The sequence below is a fragment of the Tasmannia lanceolata genome, unplaced genomic scaffold (genome assembly GCF_043159265.1).
Source record: "Tasmannia lanceolata isolate RefF3 unplaced genomic scaffold, GAP_Taslan_0.1 ptg000090l, whole genome shotgun sequence".
Taxonomy (NCBI): domain Eukaryota; kingdom Viridiplantae; phylum Streptophyta; class Magnoliopsida; order Canellales; family Winteraceae; genus Tasmannia; species Tasmannia lanceolata.
Genome location: NW_027518767.1, coordinates 187,786 through 205,627, shown reverse-complemented (window position 1 = coordinate 205,627; position 17,842 = coordinate 187,786). Strand labels below are relative to the sequence as shown.

Genomic DNA, 17,842 nt, shown 5'->3' with positions numbered 1-17,842 from the left:
CTAAAATAAAACCTTTTGCACTTCTCTACGGGCACCCGCGGGTCCACCCGGCCCGGCCCAGTTTTGACGGGCCGGGTGGACCCGCGGGTCAATGATTGGTGACCCGGACCTGTAATTTACGGGCGGGCCGGGTGGACCCGCGGCTCCAAGTCACTTTTTGCTAGGTCTATATGTTACAGTCCTGAGTGGGGGGGGGTCTGCCTAGCTATGGGACTGGGTGGGACCCAGCCTAGTACAGGACAAGTTTAAAGGGCCCTGCCTAACGTGTTCCATCAGCTCTGGAACTTTTGACATATTTGTAAGGTACTTCATGTCATCCAGCCTTCGTCGTCCCTTGTGTCAGGATCTACGGGCCAAGGGACAGTCTCAGGTAGACAATTTCTATGGGGCGTATGCCTCCCAAAAGGTAACGGAGATTGACCCTCGAGTGCAAAGGCAGAAGGGAGCTTGACTACAAGACCCACCCGTCGAGTAGGGACGAAAGTCAGCCTTAGTGATCTGATAGTGCTGAGTGGAAGAGTCATCGCTCAACGGACAAAAGTTATTCATTATCCAACCTTTGTCAACAAGTCATCCATCCTTTGCGATCGATCTAGCTTGCAAAGAAACTGGTTCGAAAGGACCGAGGTCCCCAAATCAAGGGTTGAGTTCATACAGATGTACAAGTAAGGACTAAGCTCCTAATGGTGAACCTTTTAGGATTAGTCACTCTAATTTTTTTTCTTGGGTGAGTAAGCTAGAGTTTGGCAGGCAGGGGCGGAGGCACATATAGCATGAGGGGGGCCATGGCCCCCCAGTGCAGTCCAATGTAAATTAGTCTGGCCTCCCGAAGTTCAAATTCCTGGCTCCGCCCCTGTTGGCAGGGACCCCTATTGTTTTATTAGATAAAGAAAAAGATGTTACATGCATGGCAAAAGACGTCAGCCCTAACTCGGAACACGAGAGAGGGAGATCCAAAAACTTAGGATAGACAAAAAATAGAATACTAAACCTAAGAGTTCAAATGGCTCAGTACTCTTGAGTTACATAATCGGCTACCTTGATGGAAGCATATTGGTCTTTGGGAGCATCTTAAGCAATTCTTCTTTGGAACCTTCCACCATGGTTCATATTTGGAGTCGTTGTGGTGCAATTCATTTAAATCCTCCGGTTCAGAGCCCTCTTCTTCACAGTCCTCTAGCTCAACTGGTATCAAAGTGACTAGATGACATTCATCGACCCATGATACTTTCTTCTTTCGAGCTTCTTGCCTAGGCTATTTGTCTCTTCTTGACTCATCTTCAACCGATGATTTTGGATCTTCTGTTTCTGTTGGATCATCTTCACTGTCAGAGGAGTGAAAAAATTTGACTTCGTTAGAGGTTTGATCTTGGCCATCATCCTCTGATTCAGATGATTTGGTATCATCAATAGATTTTGTCTCAGGTGAGAGAGTATTTTCCATTCCACCATCAAAAATTTCCAAGGCTGAGAAACTATTTCTCAGTTAGACTTTGCCTCTGAAGATATGGCTGGTTTCTTTAAGGATTTTGCTGTGTTAGATATAGATCCGCACTGTCTTTTGTTCTTGATTTTCACTTTCTTCTGATTTTGATGTCTCTAAAAAACTTTGGAGGTCTACTTCTGAACAGGTTTTCACTCCTTGCTCGTGAGGATTTCTTTCCCCTTTTCTATTCCTGAGCAAGTTTTCAATGCATGATTGAAGTTCTTGCAGGTTGTGCATGTGTGAGGTTTCCAATCATATTGAATTTGTTGAAGAAGAGTTCCCGTTGAAGTCTTGATTTCATTGTGATTTGGGAGGGGAACCGGCATCGACTTCCACACAAATCCTTGCAGAGTTGAGTCTGGAGGCTTCCATTGTCTGAGTATCCATGTACAAGAGGTTTACCCACTCTACTAGCTATCTAGCTAAAGCAAGAAGAGATTCAAATTTTAAATGGAGCCCTGGTAGTCTTATCCATATCAACATGTTGGTAAGGCTTAAGTTTTCGAGAGATATATCTGATGCCCGTCTCCGTAAGAGAAGAGGCCGGCTTCTGTAGTTGTGGGTGTTGGCTTCGAGCACCTGAGAACGATCCTCCGAGTTACTGAACACGAATACGAAAAACTAATTTTAGAGAACATATGGCTCAAGCTCCCACTTCAGTTTCGACATACGAGTGAGGTGTTTCCTTAAGGCTAAGAAGAAGGGTCTTCTTTCGAGGAAGTACCGGGGAGAAACTCCTAAAACAGATATATTCCAAGTCGCAAACAAAATCGTTCAAGTCCCTCCTATATCGTCAGCTAATGGTATAAGTGTGTAATACCATTGTGATTGATGGTGGGTTACTCTCTCTATTCTTATTCCTACAAGTAATACTCATAGTTTAGATCGTTGCAACGTAAAGCTGTAGCCTTTTTTATTCTCTTTTGGGATGAAATGAGAAACTTAACAGATAAAAAAAAGTTTATAGGTAATTAGTGGCAGAGAATACAGGACTTTGGACTTGCCCTCTGTTTCCCCTACACGATTAATCCACGAAAGCCCCATTGCAGGTTTCCTTTCTGTTCTCTTTCTCACGGCAGAATGAAACAAATTTGCAACAGACAAAATTGTAATGGTGGGGTCAGATAATGCTTTCTAGGCAATGCATTTCCATCATTTTCTGCAGAAACTGTTCAGAGCCCAGTGCATTTCATCACTCCAAATAAACCTCAATTACTACAAAATTAATTTACTAAACATCTGAAACAATGAACTTATTACTTATTGTCCAAGAAAAACTTTTATTGGAAACCCTTTTCTATCGAAAATTTTAATGGAATTTTTATGCGGATATTTTTTAGACCTCATGCCTCCTGTGCTTAGGAGTTAAGAGTTAGGGCCCATCATTTTACAACACATGTTTTGGGTGAGGATAAATTCGCCAACCCACTCTAGGATGATTCGCCCCTGTCGCAGACTTTAATGCTTTTTAACGTTACAGGGGACCGAATTATACTAAGGGGATGCGAATTATCATCTCCCATGTTTTTTATAAAGTGAGGTTCATTGCTTTACAGACGTAGCATGGGTGGGGCCTACCATCTTACATCTTTGATATGGTAGGGCCACCATCTTCATGCAAACTCATGCATGTGTCGTATGGTTAGGCTAATGCCCTGTTTGTTTAAGATCGTTACAACCGATTTGTGTGTCCAAAACCAATTGTTGGACCCAATATTATGTCTAGGGCTTGTTCATTTGAGATTGTGACTACCGATTGTGAACCCAAGCTTATTATTGGACTCAAAATTATGTTTAAATTTGGGTCCCATAATAGTAGGGGCTCACAATCGATTGTCATAATCTCAAACGAACATGGCCTTAATTTCGACTCCAATAACTGGTTTTCGACTTACAAACGTTTGTCACAATCTTAAACGAACAGGGCTTAAACATTTTACTACAATGAGTGGGCCACCATTTCCATCCAAGTCCATGCATGAGGTTGGGAAAATCATTTTACACCATGTTTTGAAAGACTGAGTCCTACCTAACTCTACTCAAACTCATACATTGGGTGGTGCCTGCCATTTTATATTTTTACTTCTTCTCGACCCAAGCCAATACGTAGAGTGGCCCACTATTTCACCCCTCATGTTTTGACAGAGTGTGGCCCATTTATTTTACACGTGCCAAAAATGCTAGTCAAAATATAGCCATGAGGATATTAATGTCAACCAATCAAATCCTTATCAAATTCTTAAATCCCATTTATTTATTATGGTAGGTGAGAAGTAAATAAATGGACTTAGATCTCTAGGGGTGCAACTCGGGTCAGGTTGGGTCGGGTTGAGGCCAACCCAACCCAACCCGAGGAACCCATTTTTCCATCCCAACCCGATTTTCAACCCAACCCAACACGATTTACAATTTTCTCAACCCGACCCAACCCCACCCAACCCAACCCGATCCAATTTCCAATTTGGGTCGGGATGACCCAAAAAACAAGCACAAAACCTCCAGAATATGCATGGTTTAGAAATCCTGTTTTATCTAAACTTTCACTGTTATAAGATTGGAAAGAAGCTCTCAATCAACAGTTCTTTTCCACCCCAAGAGATGACTAAGCTCAGACCCTGCATTAGTCATAAGAATGAATGAATGCTCATTTGAAAACCCAGTTGGGCATCCATCTAAGTGGCTTCACTTGGTGTCACCAATCTAAATTTCACTAGCTGTTGTAGCCATCCCCTGAGCCGAGCACCACTTACAATCAAACAAAAGAAAATTTTCAGCAAGAGCAGATTATGAACTCTTTATTTGTTGGATTTGTGATTTCATTCTGATTTTTGGGAAAGAAAGGCCGAGCGGTATTTGTGACAAAGTCTAAAACTGTAAAGTTCGCTATTAAAAGAATTAAAAGTCTCAACTATTAAAAGACTTAGTAAATTTTGAGAAAATTAAAAAAACTTAGGAAAAATTGTCGGGTTACAATTTGGGTCAGGTTGCCCGATACCCCAACCCTACCCAACCTGATTTTCATTCGGGTTATAAATTCCCAACCCCACCCGATTAGTAACCCGAAAAACGTCAACCCAAGCCGCCCAAAAATCGGGTTGAACCCGTTGGGTTCGGGTTCAACCCAACCCGAGTTGCACCCATATAGATCTCTCCCGGTTCCTCTTGGTCTAATTCTGGCACAATAAAGTGACCCACAAATAATAGGAAAGCTTACCGTTTCTTTTAGCAAATCGCTTCGAATATTCAGACCCTCAAATATCACTTTTCCGTTTTAGAAACTAATAAAGGCACACATCACACATGTAGACCTAGCAAACGAGCGGGCCGGGCCGGGTTTGACCCAGCCCGTACTGGTCCGGGTCAAACAGGCTGGGTCGAAATGACCCGGAAAGTTTTACGGGTCACTAAGCATGGACCCGCACCCGGCCCGACCTGTGGGTCGACCTGATTTTTGACATATTTTTAAAGATTTTTTTGGCTTGTGTAGGGATTTGCTAGCCACCTTCGCCAACCATTTATGTTGACTGTTTGAGAGATTTGTCTTACTGTCGACGTGGTGCAAACTACAAAGATTGGCAGAAGTACGATTTGTGAAAAGGTGGCTAGCAATAAATAATAGCAATAAATAATAATCATGGGGTACTAAGTTTTAAATGAGAAATTACGGAAAATGGAAGCAAAGTGGAAAAATTATGAAAAAAAAAAACGAAAGAATGTTCTAAAATATGACAATTACGGAAAAAATTACATAGAAAAGCAAAAATTATAACAATTAGAGAAAAAAGATGGCAAAAGGTGCCAAATAAAACCTTCTGCACTTCTCTACTGGCATTCGCAGGTCCACCAGGCCCGGCGCAGTTTTGATGGGCCGGGTGGACTCGCGGGTCAATTTCAAACGGGTCACTGATTGGTGATGCGGACGCGTAATTTACGGGCGGGACGGGTGGACCAGCAGGTCCGGGTCACTTTTTTGCCGGTCTACACACATGGGAAGAAACTCCAATAAGGCAATAATTGAGCAAAGAAGCTCTCTAGAAAGTTCCCCAAACGCGGGAATACCCCTTGACTATTATTAGCCCACACTCCTTTACTTGGATCCTAAGAACATGCACTCATGACGTCACGCCACACGTCTTAGTATAGTACGACTCATCTTTCTCTCTCTCTACGTCTCTATATAAACGAATTTCCTCCTCCACAACCCTAACCTCAACCTTAACAGAGAGAGAGAGAGATGTGTCCTTCCGGCAGGAACTCGCTGCGGGAAACAGGCGGAACGTTAGATTTCAGGCAAGCATTCGACGTCCTCGACACAGACCAAGACGGTAAGATCAGCGAGGACGATCTTCGAAGTTTCTACTCGGGATTCAACACTACTGAAGAAGAAATCGGCTCAATGATTGCCATCGCCGATTCTAATAAGGATGGTTTTGTGGAGTTCGATGAGTTCGCCAACGTCTTGGGTCGCCATAAAACCACCTCGCCACCGGGAAATGGTCTAATGGAAGAGGTTTTTAGGATTATGGACAGGGATGGAGATGGGAAGGTTGGGTTTCATGATCTCACAAGTTACATGAATTGGGCCGGTTTTGCAACAACCGATGAGGATATCAAGGCTATGATTCAAATGGGCGGTGGGGATGAAAAGGACGGTGTCTCTTACGAGGGTCTGTTGAAGATCTTGGCCCTTGATTTTCATGGTGCAACTGGTTATCTCTAGATTTTTATCTGTTGGGACTTGGGATGATGTATGTATCACATGTCCTTTGGAGTTACTACGAAAATTATTTTCATCTTTTTTTTCTTTTTTTTTTGTTATTGAGTGGCTGAAAGAGAAGTCCAAGAGTCACACTTTTTTGTTTTTTTCGGATACGTGGTTGTAGATTAGTAGCAGTACAAAACCCTCTCTGTCTCGTTTGTATTTAGGCATTGTCTTCTAATAATATGAAATAACTGGTATGGAAACAAAAGGTGAAGCGCAATGTTAGTAGTACAAAACCCTCTCTGTCTCGTTTGTATTTAGGCATTGTCTTCCAATATGATATAACTGGTATGAAAACAAAAGGTGAAGCGCAATGTTCGGATTAATGCAAACCTCAACACTCTGTAATTTTACTTGAAAAAAAAAGAAAGACAAAACAATGAAGGGATTTGAATGTGGAGTCTTGAAGAAACAGGTGAATGTTATTGGGCCCACCCACTTGACATATCCATGATCTGAACCGTTCATCAATGGTCTCTCCATAGATGCTCTGTATAGCTTTAAGAGCATCCGGATTGGACAGTGCTTGCCATTTGATTGATGGCCCGTAAATAGGCAATTAATAAAAGATCTTTAAGTATGACGAGCTTCTCTTGGTAAAAGCTCTCCTCAAATTCATGTTCCTATTGGAATAGGGTTAGTCAGATTCTAATACCATATTACCTTTGAGAGTCTAATACCATATTACCTTTGAATTAGACTGGTTGGTGATGGGTGTAAGAAAGGTGACTTGTTTTCCTGAAATTTCAAACAAAGAAGAGCCGTTCAATTTTATTTTTTATTTTTTTGAAAAGGTGAAGAGCCGATCAATTTGGAAGCCTTAAGAGTAAGCACCATACAATCTGTAAAATAATAGAAAATTATATTAATCTTGGTTGCTTACAAAGAGAATCCATTGGTGCTTTTATAGAGCACTTACATAATAAACATAGAAATAAATCAAGACAACCATGGAAAGAGATAACACTAGAATATTCTAATCTAACATAATCAAATCTACTTCCCTAATCTCTCTTGCTTGCCTCTTCTAATCTACTTGGCTAATTTATCTAGTTGCTTCATTTAGCCACTTACCCAATCTACCTCCAAGATGATCCAACGGTGAGATCTTAACCCAATCCAACCGTTGGATCCCACATACTAAAGACAAAATGGCAATATCTTCCAATCAAACTTCCTACGCATCATCTTCTTTTTCTAACCCAACAATCATGTGATATCAACACAACCATGTTTTAATAATTGCACAAACCGAACTTGTTTCTTTTTTAATTGGCTTTTGGAAGCTTTTTGGGAACGGTAGACAACTCTTTAAATGATAAAAGACAAGATGAGTTAGTGCAAATACCAAGATATGGTTGTGCTGATATCATTTCCCTTTTTTTTTTTTTTTTGAATGATATCATTTCCCTATTTTAAATTTAAAAATTTATTTTCTCACCCCATGGAAATCCAAGCAACCTAAATTTCTCTCTCCCCCAAAATGTTTCACCTACTTTAAAGATGCCCTTTCACCTTTATCGCGACAAAGCAATTAAAGCTTCATCGCCCAACCCAAGCCATTCAATAAGTTCCATCGGCGAGATTAAATATGATGAAACTAGGTAACCGGTAACCTCTTGTTAGAACGGTTTTCCTAATTTAGATTCTTTTTCTTTATTTAAGTATTGCCATATTATAGTAGTGATGCAATCCAAAAATTAGCAGGAAATTTTGAGGATGGCTATTTTGGGAAGCTTCACAAGTAGAAGTTTCACAAGTGGAAAATACGAAAAGTTTCCATGAATAAGAACCTAATCTTAGCGAAACTTGCAAGTTTACATGACTGATATAGTGGAAACGTGTGTTATGGGAAACTTGCAAGATTATGCAAACTTGAAGATTTGGAAAAATGCAATTTTCTATTCTCTTAATATTTTGATCCCTAAAGTTGAGATATCATTTTCTTATTTAAGTTGTTTCCTAGATTTGATAGGCTATAGTTGCTTTTCTTATTTGTAGCTAGTTTTTAGCCTAGGGAAACTTTAATATTTTAGGTAGATATGGCAATATAATGTTAGCTGCTTTTTATATCTTGGAAATCTTTTCGAAATGTAATAAAAGAGATAGACCGATTGGAGTTGGGGGAGTATTTGAGATTGAATAAAATTTTATCTTCACGGCATACGTGAGATTTTATACAAGTTCTTTTTGTTACTTGTTCTTTCTTGGTTTTTGTTTGATCTTGGTGTTTGGGCTGCGCCAAGTAGGCTTCGTTATTTTCTTTTTTTATTTTCTGTTGATTTCTGTTTCCTTATTTTGCTTCCCCTAATTTCTATATAATATAGATGTCGTATGGCTATTCAGCAACAAATAATCACATTAGTGCAATTAACATATTGGAGGTTGAGTTTCCTCGAATTAACTCATTGGAGGCCTGAGTTTTCTCGAATTAACGCACTCTTTCGCTCTTTCCCTATCATCTTCTCTATTTTCTTTTTTTGATAAACCAGTGTTCTATCAAGTTGGTACCGAGTGGTTTACTAGTGGATGCCTCTTACTCGTCGTCAAAAGAACGAGATTGGTATCAAACTTTTATAATCGTCCAATCAATGAACTTGATAAATTGAGGTGGTGAAACATATATTGATCGAGGCCTAAATTTTCCTTGCATTAAAATTGAGTTTCCACGGTGGGATGATAGCGATCCGATTGGCTGGGTGTCCCGAGCGGAGCGATATTTTTTATTCCATCAGACGGCAGAGGATCTCAGGGTCACAATCGCTTCTATCAATCTCGAGGGAGATGTTATGCAATGGCATGATTGGTTTGAAGCAACTTATCATGGAATTCCTATTTGGAAGGAATTCGTAGAGGGTCTATTAGTTCATTTTGGCCCATCTAGGTACGAAGATGTCCATGGTAAGCTAGAAAAAATACAGCAAACAACGATTGTCTTGGAGTATCAAGGTCACTTCGAATGACTCTCAAACCAAGCTAGAGACTGGTTGGAGCCACAGTTGGTTGGGACGTTTGGGACTCCGTCCAGACATTAGGCGAGAAGTCAAGATGTATCGTCCTCGTATGATAACGACGGCTATCTCTTATGCACGATTGCAGGAGGAAAAACTAAAAGAAGATAGTCGACGTTCGTTGAAAGCTTTACTGGCCGACTCCCTGATCTTCTTCGAGAAGGTCCCATTGAATCCACGAGTCGTAACATGTATGTGAAGTGATTGACAGAAGAGGAACTCAAGGACCGAACGACTAAGGGGATATGTTGGCACTGTTTTGAGAAGTGGCATAAGGGTTAAAGTTGTGGACAAAAATGGTTATTGATGATTGAGCCAACTAGCTATTCTGAGAGGATATTCGACCTTGTCATAAGGTTGACATTAAGGCGGGGGAATGTTGGAATGGTTTTTCTAATTTAGATTTTTTTCTTTATTTAAGTATTGCCATATTAAAGTAGGTTTCCTTATTTTCTTTTTTATTTTCTGTTGATTTCTATTTCCTTATTTTGCTTCCCCTAAATTTTTATATAATGTAGATGACGTATGGCTATTCAGCAAGGAATAATCAAATTAGAGCAATTAGCATATTGGAGATCAACTTTCCTCGAATTAACTCATTGGAGGCTTGAGTTTCCTCGAATTAACTCACTCTTTCCCTCTTTTCTTATCATCTTCTCTATTTTCTTTTTTGATAGAACATTGTTCTATCACCTCTCTTCCATTTTTCTATATTTTAGGGATGAAATCATCTTCAATCGCCGTGAAAAAATGGTGTTGGTTTCCAATCCATGCAATTCTTCATTCCAATGGTTGATGATGGAATTTACTTTGACGAGAAATTAAGTTGTCAGACCGTGGATGTTTGAAAATCGGGGACAGATCCCCGGTTTGAGATTACAGAAATAAGAAGAAATGTAGAATCTGTATGGCTTTAACTTCATTTTCTGATCATTTCATTAAGAGAGAAGGAGATTAGGGAAGAGAGATCAACATTGAGAGATGAGTATTTTTATTTTTTATTTTTTTGTAGAAGAAGAGAATGGAGGAGATGTAGCTCAAAAAGGGTGAGACGAGAGTGGTTATTTCCTATCGAGTAGGCACCAAAAGTTAAGTTTTTAAAATTTTATTAAATTGGAATATCTTATATGATGTGATTTTCTAATTTAAGAAATAATTTTAGTTATTAGACAATTATACGTTTAGTGGGTGATTTTGTTTGGTACCTAAATAGAAAGGTTGATTTGTGAAACTATATAATTTCAGAGAGAATAATTTTTTTTAAATAATTGAAGGAAAGATTTTACTAATTAGAATGTCTTACGTTATATGATTTCCAAGCTTATAATAAGGCGAAGAAGGTCAATTCGCTTGGTTTCCACCATTCTTTTTATCGACTTGTAATAATGGACATGGAAATCATCTGCAACAGAGTCCATAATCTTATCAATATTGGGAGGCCGAAGAAAAGATTGGTGACAAGACAATATAAGAAGCAAGAGCATTGGGGTTACGTGGATTAAGCATGAATCTCTCTCTCTCTCTCTCTCTCTCATCATCTGCAACAAAGTCCCCAATCTCATCACTATTGGGAGTTAGAAGAAAAGATTGGTGACAAGACAATATAAGAAACAAGCTAGAGCATTGGAGTTATGCGGAATAAGCATGAATCTCTCTCTCTCACTCTCTCTTGTCCGAATGCAATAGGGAGAGTGGAAGGCCCATCTTTGCTCATCGGAGTCATTTATTGAGGTAATAAAAAAAGAGCTTTTATATTATGCCCGATTGTGAGGTTGTAAAGGGCGGAAGGAGACAAAACCTCCTGCCTTGGTTCAAAAAAGTAAAAATCGGTGCTTTTCCTTGGATTAAAAATGAGAGAGGTGCTCTCTTCGTGATAACGGTCGGCCACCGTATAAGTTCTCATAAGGAAATAAAATTTCTTTACCATTTTTTAATATGGTTTGTCGAGGGTAAAAAATGAAAGCCAATCAAGGGCCGACATGTGGCGCTATAAGATTGAAGACCTGCAGAGGGTAAAAGTGTAATTTCAAAGTTCTTTTAGAAGCCCTAAAAACCTCAAAATTATAGCATAAGGCTGCAGCCACCAAAGATAAACTTGGAAACATGAAATTCCAAGTAAGCCAGCCTATCAGAAGGGAGTCTCAAGAGGCAATTAACTTTTCTAATTGGCTGGGGACTTTGCTCTGTAAAAAGGGGACCAAGTCTCAAAGGTATGGATTCAGTTGGTCATTTACTTTGTTATTCATCTTGCTTGATATGTTTTCATGAACTTAAATTCTCATTTGGTATTAGAGTTGGTTTGAAGCCTTCATCATTTCTTAGTTCAATTTTCCTTTGGCTATTTATTTTACTGATTTTGGCTTCATTGTTTGATTTATCAACGACCTGTTCGTGTTTGTGTGAAATGAGTTGGGATTTCAGTTTTTACTTTTTTTTTAATCTGGTCATCCTCTTTTATTGACTTGATTCATGTTTCTTCCTTCAATGTGTTTCCTTCAGCAAACCTTGCCAATCAGAAGGTCCTTTAAACATTTCTAGATCCATGCATCTTTTTAGGTTCATAATTTTTGCATACCTTCTTGACTGTGAGGATTATGATCATATTCAAATTTCAGCCATTGTACCTAGGCTCATCTCTAATCCTTGACATGTGCTCCATGTTTGGGGTGTGATATTTGTTTGCACTGTTTCAATTGGTCACCATATTGTGGACGAGATTCGGCAGGAAAAATTCAAGTTTAATACAATATTGGTTTAAAAAAAAAACTTATTAAAAAAACAGAAACACAAAATATTGCATTTAAAATTTTGTTATTTACAAAATAGTGAGGTTAAAGTTGGAAAGTTGGCCAAAAAACGTTTTTTTTTTTTTTTTTTTGTATGTTTTTTTAAAACGTTTTCCTCAAAAAAAAAAAACGATAGAGAGGGAGAGAGGAAAAGACAGTTTTTTTTACTGTAAAAGTTTTAAACGGCAAACCAATAAAAAAAAAATTTGAAGAAAAAACAGAATTTAAAACAGCGTTTTGTTAACTATGTATGAGACTTGAGTTTCAATGGAGCAGAAGACAGCTGCAACTATTACTTGAGATTATGAGTTTGTCAAGATTTTTTTTTTATTGTTAGCTGGGGTTTAGCGGGGACCCGTACCGATTTATTTGATAAAGAGAAAGATGATACAATAAAAGCACAAAACCAACCCTAACTCGGAACAAGCGAGAGAGGGAGAACCAAGGCTCGGCACATATGAGTGACAAACACTGAGCCTAAAAGATCAAATGCTCAATACTTGTGAATTACATAATCAGCTAATTTGGAAGGGGTATGTTGGGCTCTTTGTTATCGTTTTGGCCAAATTTTCTTGTGAACTTCCTGCCATGATTTCTTTGATTCCTCAAGTTATTCACTTGTTCAGCATTGCCCACATTTTTCTCATCATTGATCTCCTCTATCTCATCCTCCTCATTTTGCTTATCCTCTGCCTCATCAGCTTCATCATGATTTTCATCTTTCTCATCTTCCACATCCTCAGCATGACTAAGCTCATTGAAGGGGCTAAACAGGGTGATTGAGGTTTGCGGATTTAGGTTCTCTGGGTTTGGTTTTTCTGTGGGTCCCTCTTCTTTTCCCAAATGAGCTTCTTCCTCATTTCCTCTTTGCTTTGGTTTCCACACCTGTTTCATTTGCTTGCTGGAATTGCTTTGGTTTTGCTTTGTGTGAGTGCATCTCTCAATACTTTGGCTGAAGTCTTTGCAGTTTCTACATGCCGAGGGCATCCATTCGTATTCCACCGGCTGGATGTGGGTGCCAATGGGTGTTTCAGTGTGGATTCCATCTGGTAGATTTTTTTCAGTGTCAACTTCAACGCAAACTCTAGCGAAGATTAGCCTAGAAGCATCAGCTGTGGGTGTATCCATGTACAGTGGCCTTCCTAGTTTGCTTGCAATCTTGCTAAGACCTCTATGGGTCCAAAACTTAAGGTGGAGTCCAGGAACTTAAGGAGTTTTTGATTGAATTGGTAGGAAACCTTCGAACTTGGACGAGAACGCAGTGATGCAGGAGAATAGCCTCCGAAGTGCTCGTATGGAGTTTGGGAAAGAATTAAGTGAATTGATGTCCACTAAGTCCAGGTTTGTAAATTGCAACTCAACAAGAATGAGGTGTCTGGCGTGGGCAGTCCCTGTCACTATTAAGGATTCTACCATAGGCACAATCCTAGTGAAATGAATCTCACTACATTGTCAGACTACATAGGCTTGGTTGGCTTTGTAGTACTCGACTGCTATCAGTCGGATTAATACAAACCCAAGGTTCTAAGTTTTCAATCAGCAGACCATGTTATAATATTTAAAGGAGAAAATCATTCAGTTAACCTTAGCTCTCAAGCAAGCTCAGAATTCCTTCTCAGACGAGTTCTAGTTGTAGCTTACCAGTATTATTCCAAAAGCGTTTAACATAGGGCAATTATTCCAAAAGAACTCTCTTAACTCTAATAATCAAAGAGAGATGACCGAAAGCTTGTGCATAAATCTTAAACAGGCAGTACAATAAACTCTAGGAATTAACACATGAAGCTTGGAATCTAGGAAAGCTTTGTTCGACTCCCTATTGGAGGACTGGTTTAACATTCAACACATCTTGTATCTGGATCCCACGCTCATTTTATCTGGTCCCTGTAGCTTAGACATTAGGCTTTACACAAGAATCGGATTAAAGAGTCCAAGTCTCTTTGGATCCAATTAAAGACATTCAGAGTTACACTAGTTCCATTTCATGAGAATTTCATGTGGCTTTGCAGTGAATCAAAAATCTCAAATGAAATTATGACCTTGAATTAATTCTTCGAGGAATTCACTTGAACCAGAGGCAACCGATCAATATACATCACATCAAAGTTCAAGTTCTAAGTGAACTAAAGCCTTTCGTCTTTAATAGAACAGATCCAAGGTCAAAAGCAACAAGACATGAGTTGAGCATACGAACTGATCCCTCTGAAAAGAAGCACCGGACCTTCAAATACTATTTCCATGTATTTAAGTTCCAAAGAGCTTCGGCTCCGTAGCTTTTCCAAATTGATGAGGATTGAATATTGACAAAAGAAATTGCATGCAATGGACTTTTAACAGTGAAGTAGAGATGATAAATTAGAGTAATAGGCAGATTTGTCAAAGACTTGTAATAACATCCATGAATGAGCATTTGCTCAAATCAACTTCAGCAATCAAACGGTGGGCATAGATTTGTCGACATTTCCACCCTTCTAATTGCAATTTTCTGGGAATTTTAATTAAAGTGTCATTGAAGAAGCATATAGGAATGAAGGACTTACAGATCTGGATTTTTGGAGGAGCATTAGAAGAAGAGTCATGGAAGTCTCTAGTCTTCCATTCGGTTAATGTATTCAGCTTCTTGCATTCTTCATGGAAATGGCCTTGATTCTTCCATTGGCAGATCAAGGCGATGATTAGTTGTGGTGGTGAAATGAAAGCCCTTGTAATTCAAGGGTCAGGATGAGAATCCAAGGAAGAAGAGCTAGGAATTTTAGCTCAATCTCCTCCAATTGGATGGAATTAAAGTGTGTCATCTTGGTGAATGAAGCACGAGGTACTTTATAAACACGAAGTGAATAGCTTTGTGCGAACATAACAAATGCTCATGGAAGTCATGTGTTAATATTTGGAAGTGGCCCAGACAAATTTTTAGAGGGAGACACCTTTGAAGCACTTGTAAGGGCAATCTATTAATAAGATATATTGCAATTTTAAATGCTTCAATCTATAGACATGTCGAAGTAATGATGGCAATCCACATGCATTTGTTAGATATATGATAATGCTTCATTTTTTGTCACCACCTCAATCTATAGCATTGTGTTTAGACATAGGAGTTGTTGATCGATTCCAGTGTCATTGAAGTAGTTCTGAAACGCCTCTAAAAGTTCGAATTTACTTGTCACTATGAATATCCATAGTCTTATCACATGACTAATTACCTGAAGGTACAACATAATATTGAATGGTATTCAGAAACAAGGTGGTCCTGCGACCTGTTCAAAGGAGTAGTTCCTATCTAATTGCTATGAGAGAATAAGCATCTTATTGCTATGAGAGAATCAAGCCACCTTATCCCAGCCGAGCAAGAGGATAAATGTGAAGAAGAGAACCCAGAACTTGAGAAATCAAATGAATCATGGCAGGTAGTTTAGAAGAAAATTTGGCCAAGACGCTCACAAAGAGCCCAGTATACCCCTACCAAATTAGCTGATTATGTAATTCATAAGGGTTGAGCTTTTAGATCTCTTAGGCCTAGTGATTGTCGCCCATTTGCGCTAAGCCATGGTTTTCCATCTCTCGCATGTTCCGAGTCATGGATTGTTTTGTGCCTTTTATTGTATCATCTTTCTTTATATCAAATAATCAGGTAAGGGTCCCGGCCTAACCCTAGCTTACCTATCAAAAAAAAAATTAGCATGTTTCTGAAGTTAGAAACCAGGCCACTTATTATTAAGCAACCTGTATTCAAGATAGCATATCTAATTTAACCTACTTGATGTGCAAGATTTTACCTGGAATGGGTTAATGTCTCGAGATGTCACTCTTCAAAGGAATTGCTGCAGTTGAGATTACTTTCCAATTTGTGTAGTTGCCCAACTGACTGTCCCCTTGTCTCCTTTCCTGATCGACGATCCTTCAACCCAAGCTTGTTATGGTGAAATTCAAAACTATAATTGAAATAATCTCAGCATCAACTTTTCTAACGCCACTGAAGTTGTAATACTGTCTAAAATGATAAAAGACAAAAAAATGAACTTATTGGAATGCTTATAACAAGCCTGACATGATGCCAACTTAAAAGATGTACAGTAGGCACTGTAATAATATAATCTATTAACTAATAAAATCTAATAATAAATATATTTTTGAGGAACCAACTTGGTTTTGCAGTCACTTATAACTAATAATATTGTGTGGGCACTTTGTCTTAGATTTTACTCGACCATTCCATCAAGCTCTAGCTACCAAAAGCTGCTTCTTAAGCTGAAAAAAGATTAACCAGTACTTGCTGATTCCAACATGCTTCTGGTTATGGTAATAAGCCTGAGTTTTGGGAGTCCAAGATCAATTTGTTCATTTGAACTTTGAAGAGTGATCTGATGCAATTCCAAGGACATTTTGACCATTCTGAAAGACACGATTTACTAAGCCTACCGGTATCTGCACAACCATGTTTTGACAATGGGACGGCTCACTTTTTGTACACTTTTCTGATTGGTTGTTGAGAGCTTTTATGGAAGCCTTTGCCAGCTGATTAAAACGTAAAACAAGGTGAGTTTGTCGTGTAAGAAAAAAATGTCGCATGAATATCCATATCCTTTACCAAAAGAAAATTCTCCATGCTAAGTATTGGCCAATCATTTAATTTTTCTCAACGATGTTGAGAGGTTTACAACTGAAAGATGGATGAGGTCTGTTTATAGCAATCTTTGTTCAGGAGATAGCATCAGAGCCCACAGCTGAAATCGCAAAATTCACGGTGAAGCCCATAGTCTCAACAAGTAAGCCTACAGCTAGCAACTACCAGTTAGGCCTAATCAACATGTATGCATTTATTGTAACAACCCCTCTTCTCTCTTTGCCACTGTTTTCCATTTGCTAATTAAAGCAATCATTATTCTTTTTATCTCAGTTTTTTTTTAATTAAAACTAGAGAATGATAGACTTTTTTCACACCAAAAGATTTAACAATGAAATTGTTCTTGCTAGAAATTCATACATCGACTATTTGCTACAGCAAAACCAATGTTAAAATTGTGTAACTCACTGTACCAGATTGAGATTTATTCCGTGATCTATAATCATCGTGTAAGGCTTTTCTGATAAAAGCATGCACGTTCAGTTTCCTTTGATCAAATGAGAAGGTTTGGTCATTGATTGGGATATTATGTTGCTAAATAATGCTAAGTGACTCATAGCCCCCAACATACAAAGCACAAGAATGTATTCTACTAAATAGAATCTCTGAAGAGTCTTGGACAATAGATGATCATTAAACTTATATATGCTTATACCCAAGTAATATAATCAAATTGTTATATAATAATTAATAATACAAATAAATGACTCCTAATACTCCTTTGTGCTACCAAATCCATGACCTAACATATGTGGCTTTGTCTCCAACAAGCCTGTCTGATTTGTAGATGCAAAGCTAGTGGTTCTTCATACATGGGAGAGAAAATGATGTTTGGTATGGATAAATGCTGCACCCTTTTGTTTAGGACCTCCCCACAGTGACCTAATACAGGAAAGTGCAGGGGTGAATTAGATTGGATCTTGTAAAATTCAATTTTTTTTAGATTGGATCTTGTAATAAAGTTTTTTAGACTGAATTAGATTGGATCTTGTAATACAGGAAAGTGCAGGGGTGAGTTAGATTGGATCTTGTAAGATGGGACCCCTACCGGTTTATTAGAATGTGAAAGATGATACAATCAGCATACGAACATTAACCATATCACAAGAATAGGGATTCATACCAAGAGAACAACAACAAGACCTATCCTTAGAAGCATTATCTAAGGGGCCG

General features: G+C 38.7%; 1 protein-coding gene, 1 long non-coding RNA gene and 1 other non-coding gene across 3 annotated transcripts; 2 read left to right on the top strand and 1 right to left on the bottom strand.

Moving 5' to 3' along the window:
* Positions 1 to 2,603: 2,603 nt before the first annotated feature.
* LOC143865563 (small nucleolar RNA snoR118) lies at positions 2,604 to 2,686 on the bottom strand. Its single transcript, XR_013241922.1, has one exon. It is a non-coding gene; the product is annotated as a small nucleolar RNA snoR118 (small nucleolar RNA).
* A 2,998-nt stretch (positions 2,687 to 5,684) lies between these two features.
* Positions 5,685 to 6,456, top strand: LOC143865543 (calcium-binding protein CP1-like). Its single transcript, XM_077375859.1, has one exon. It carries the CDS (start codon positions 5,721 to 5,723, stop codon positions 6,204 to 6,206), a length of 486 nt encoding a protein of 161 aa, XP_077231974.1. The 5' UTR covers positions 5,685 to 5,720; the 3' UTR covers positions 6,207 to 6,456.
* A 4,724-nt stretch (positions 6,457 to 11,180) lies between these two features.
* LOC143865559 (uncharacterized) lies at positions 11,181 to 16,936 on the top strand. Its single transcript, XR_013241919.1, has 2 exons — positions 11,181 to 11,469; positions 16,242 to 16,936. It is a non-coding gene; the product is annotated as an uncharacterized LOC143865559 (long non-coding RNA).
* The last annotated feature ends 906 nt before the right edge of the window (positions 16,937 to 17,842 follow it).

Bases quoted from the DNA above. Each gene is read 5' to 3' on its own strand.
- LOC143865543 (XM_077375859.1), top strand. From the start codon at position 5,721: ATGTGTCCTTCCGGCAGGAACTCGCTGCGGGAAACAGGCGGAACGTTA.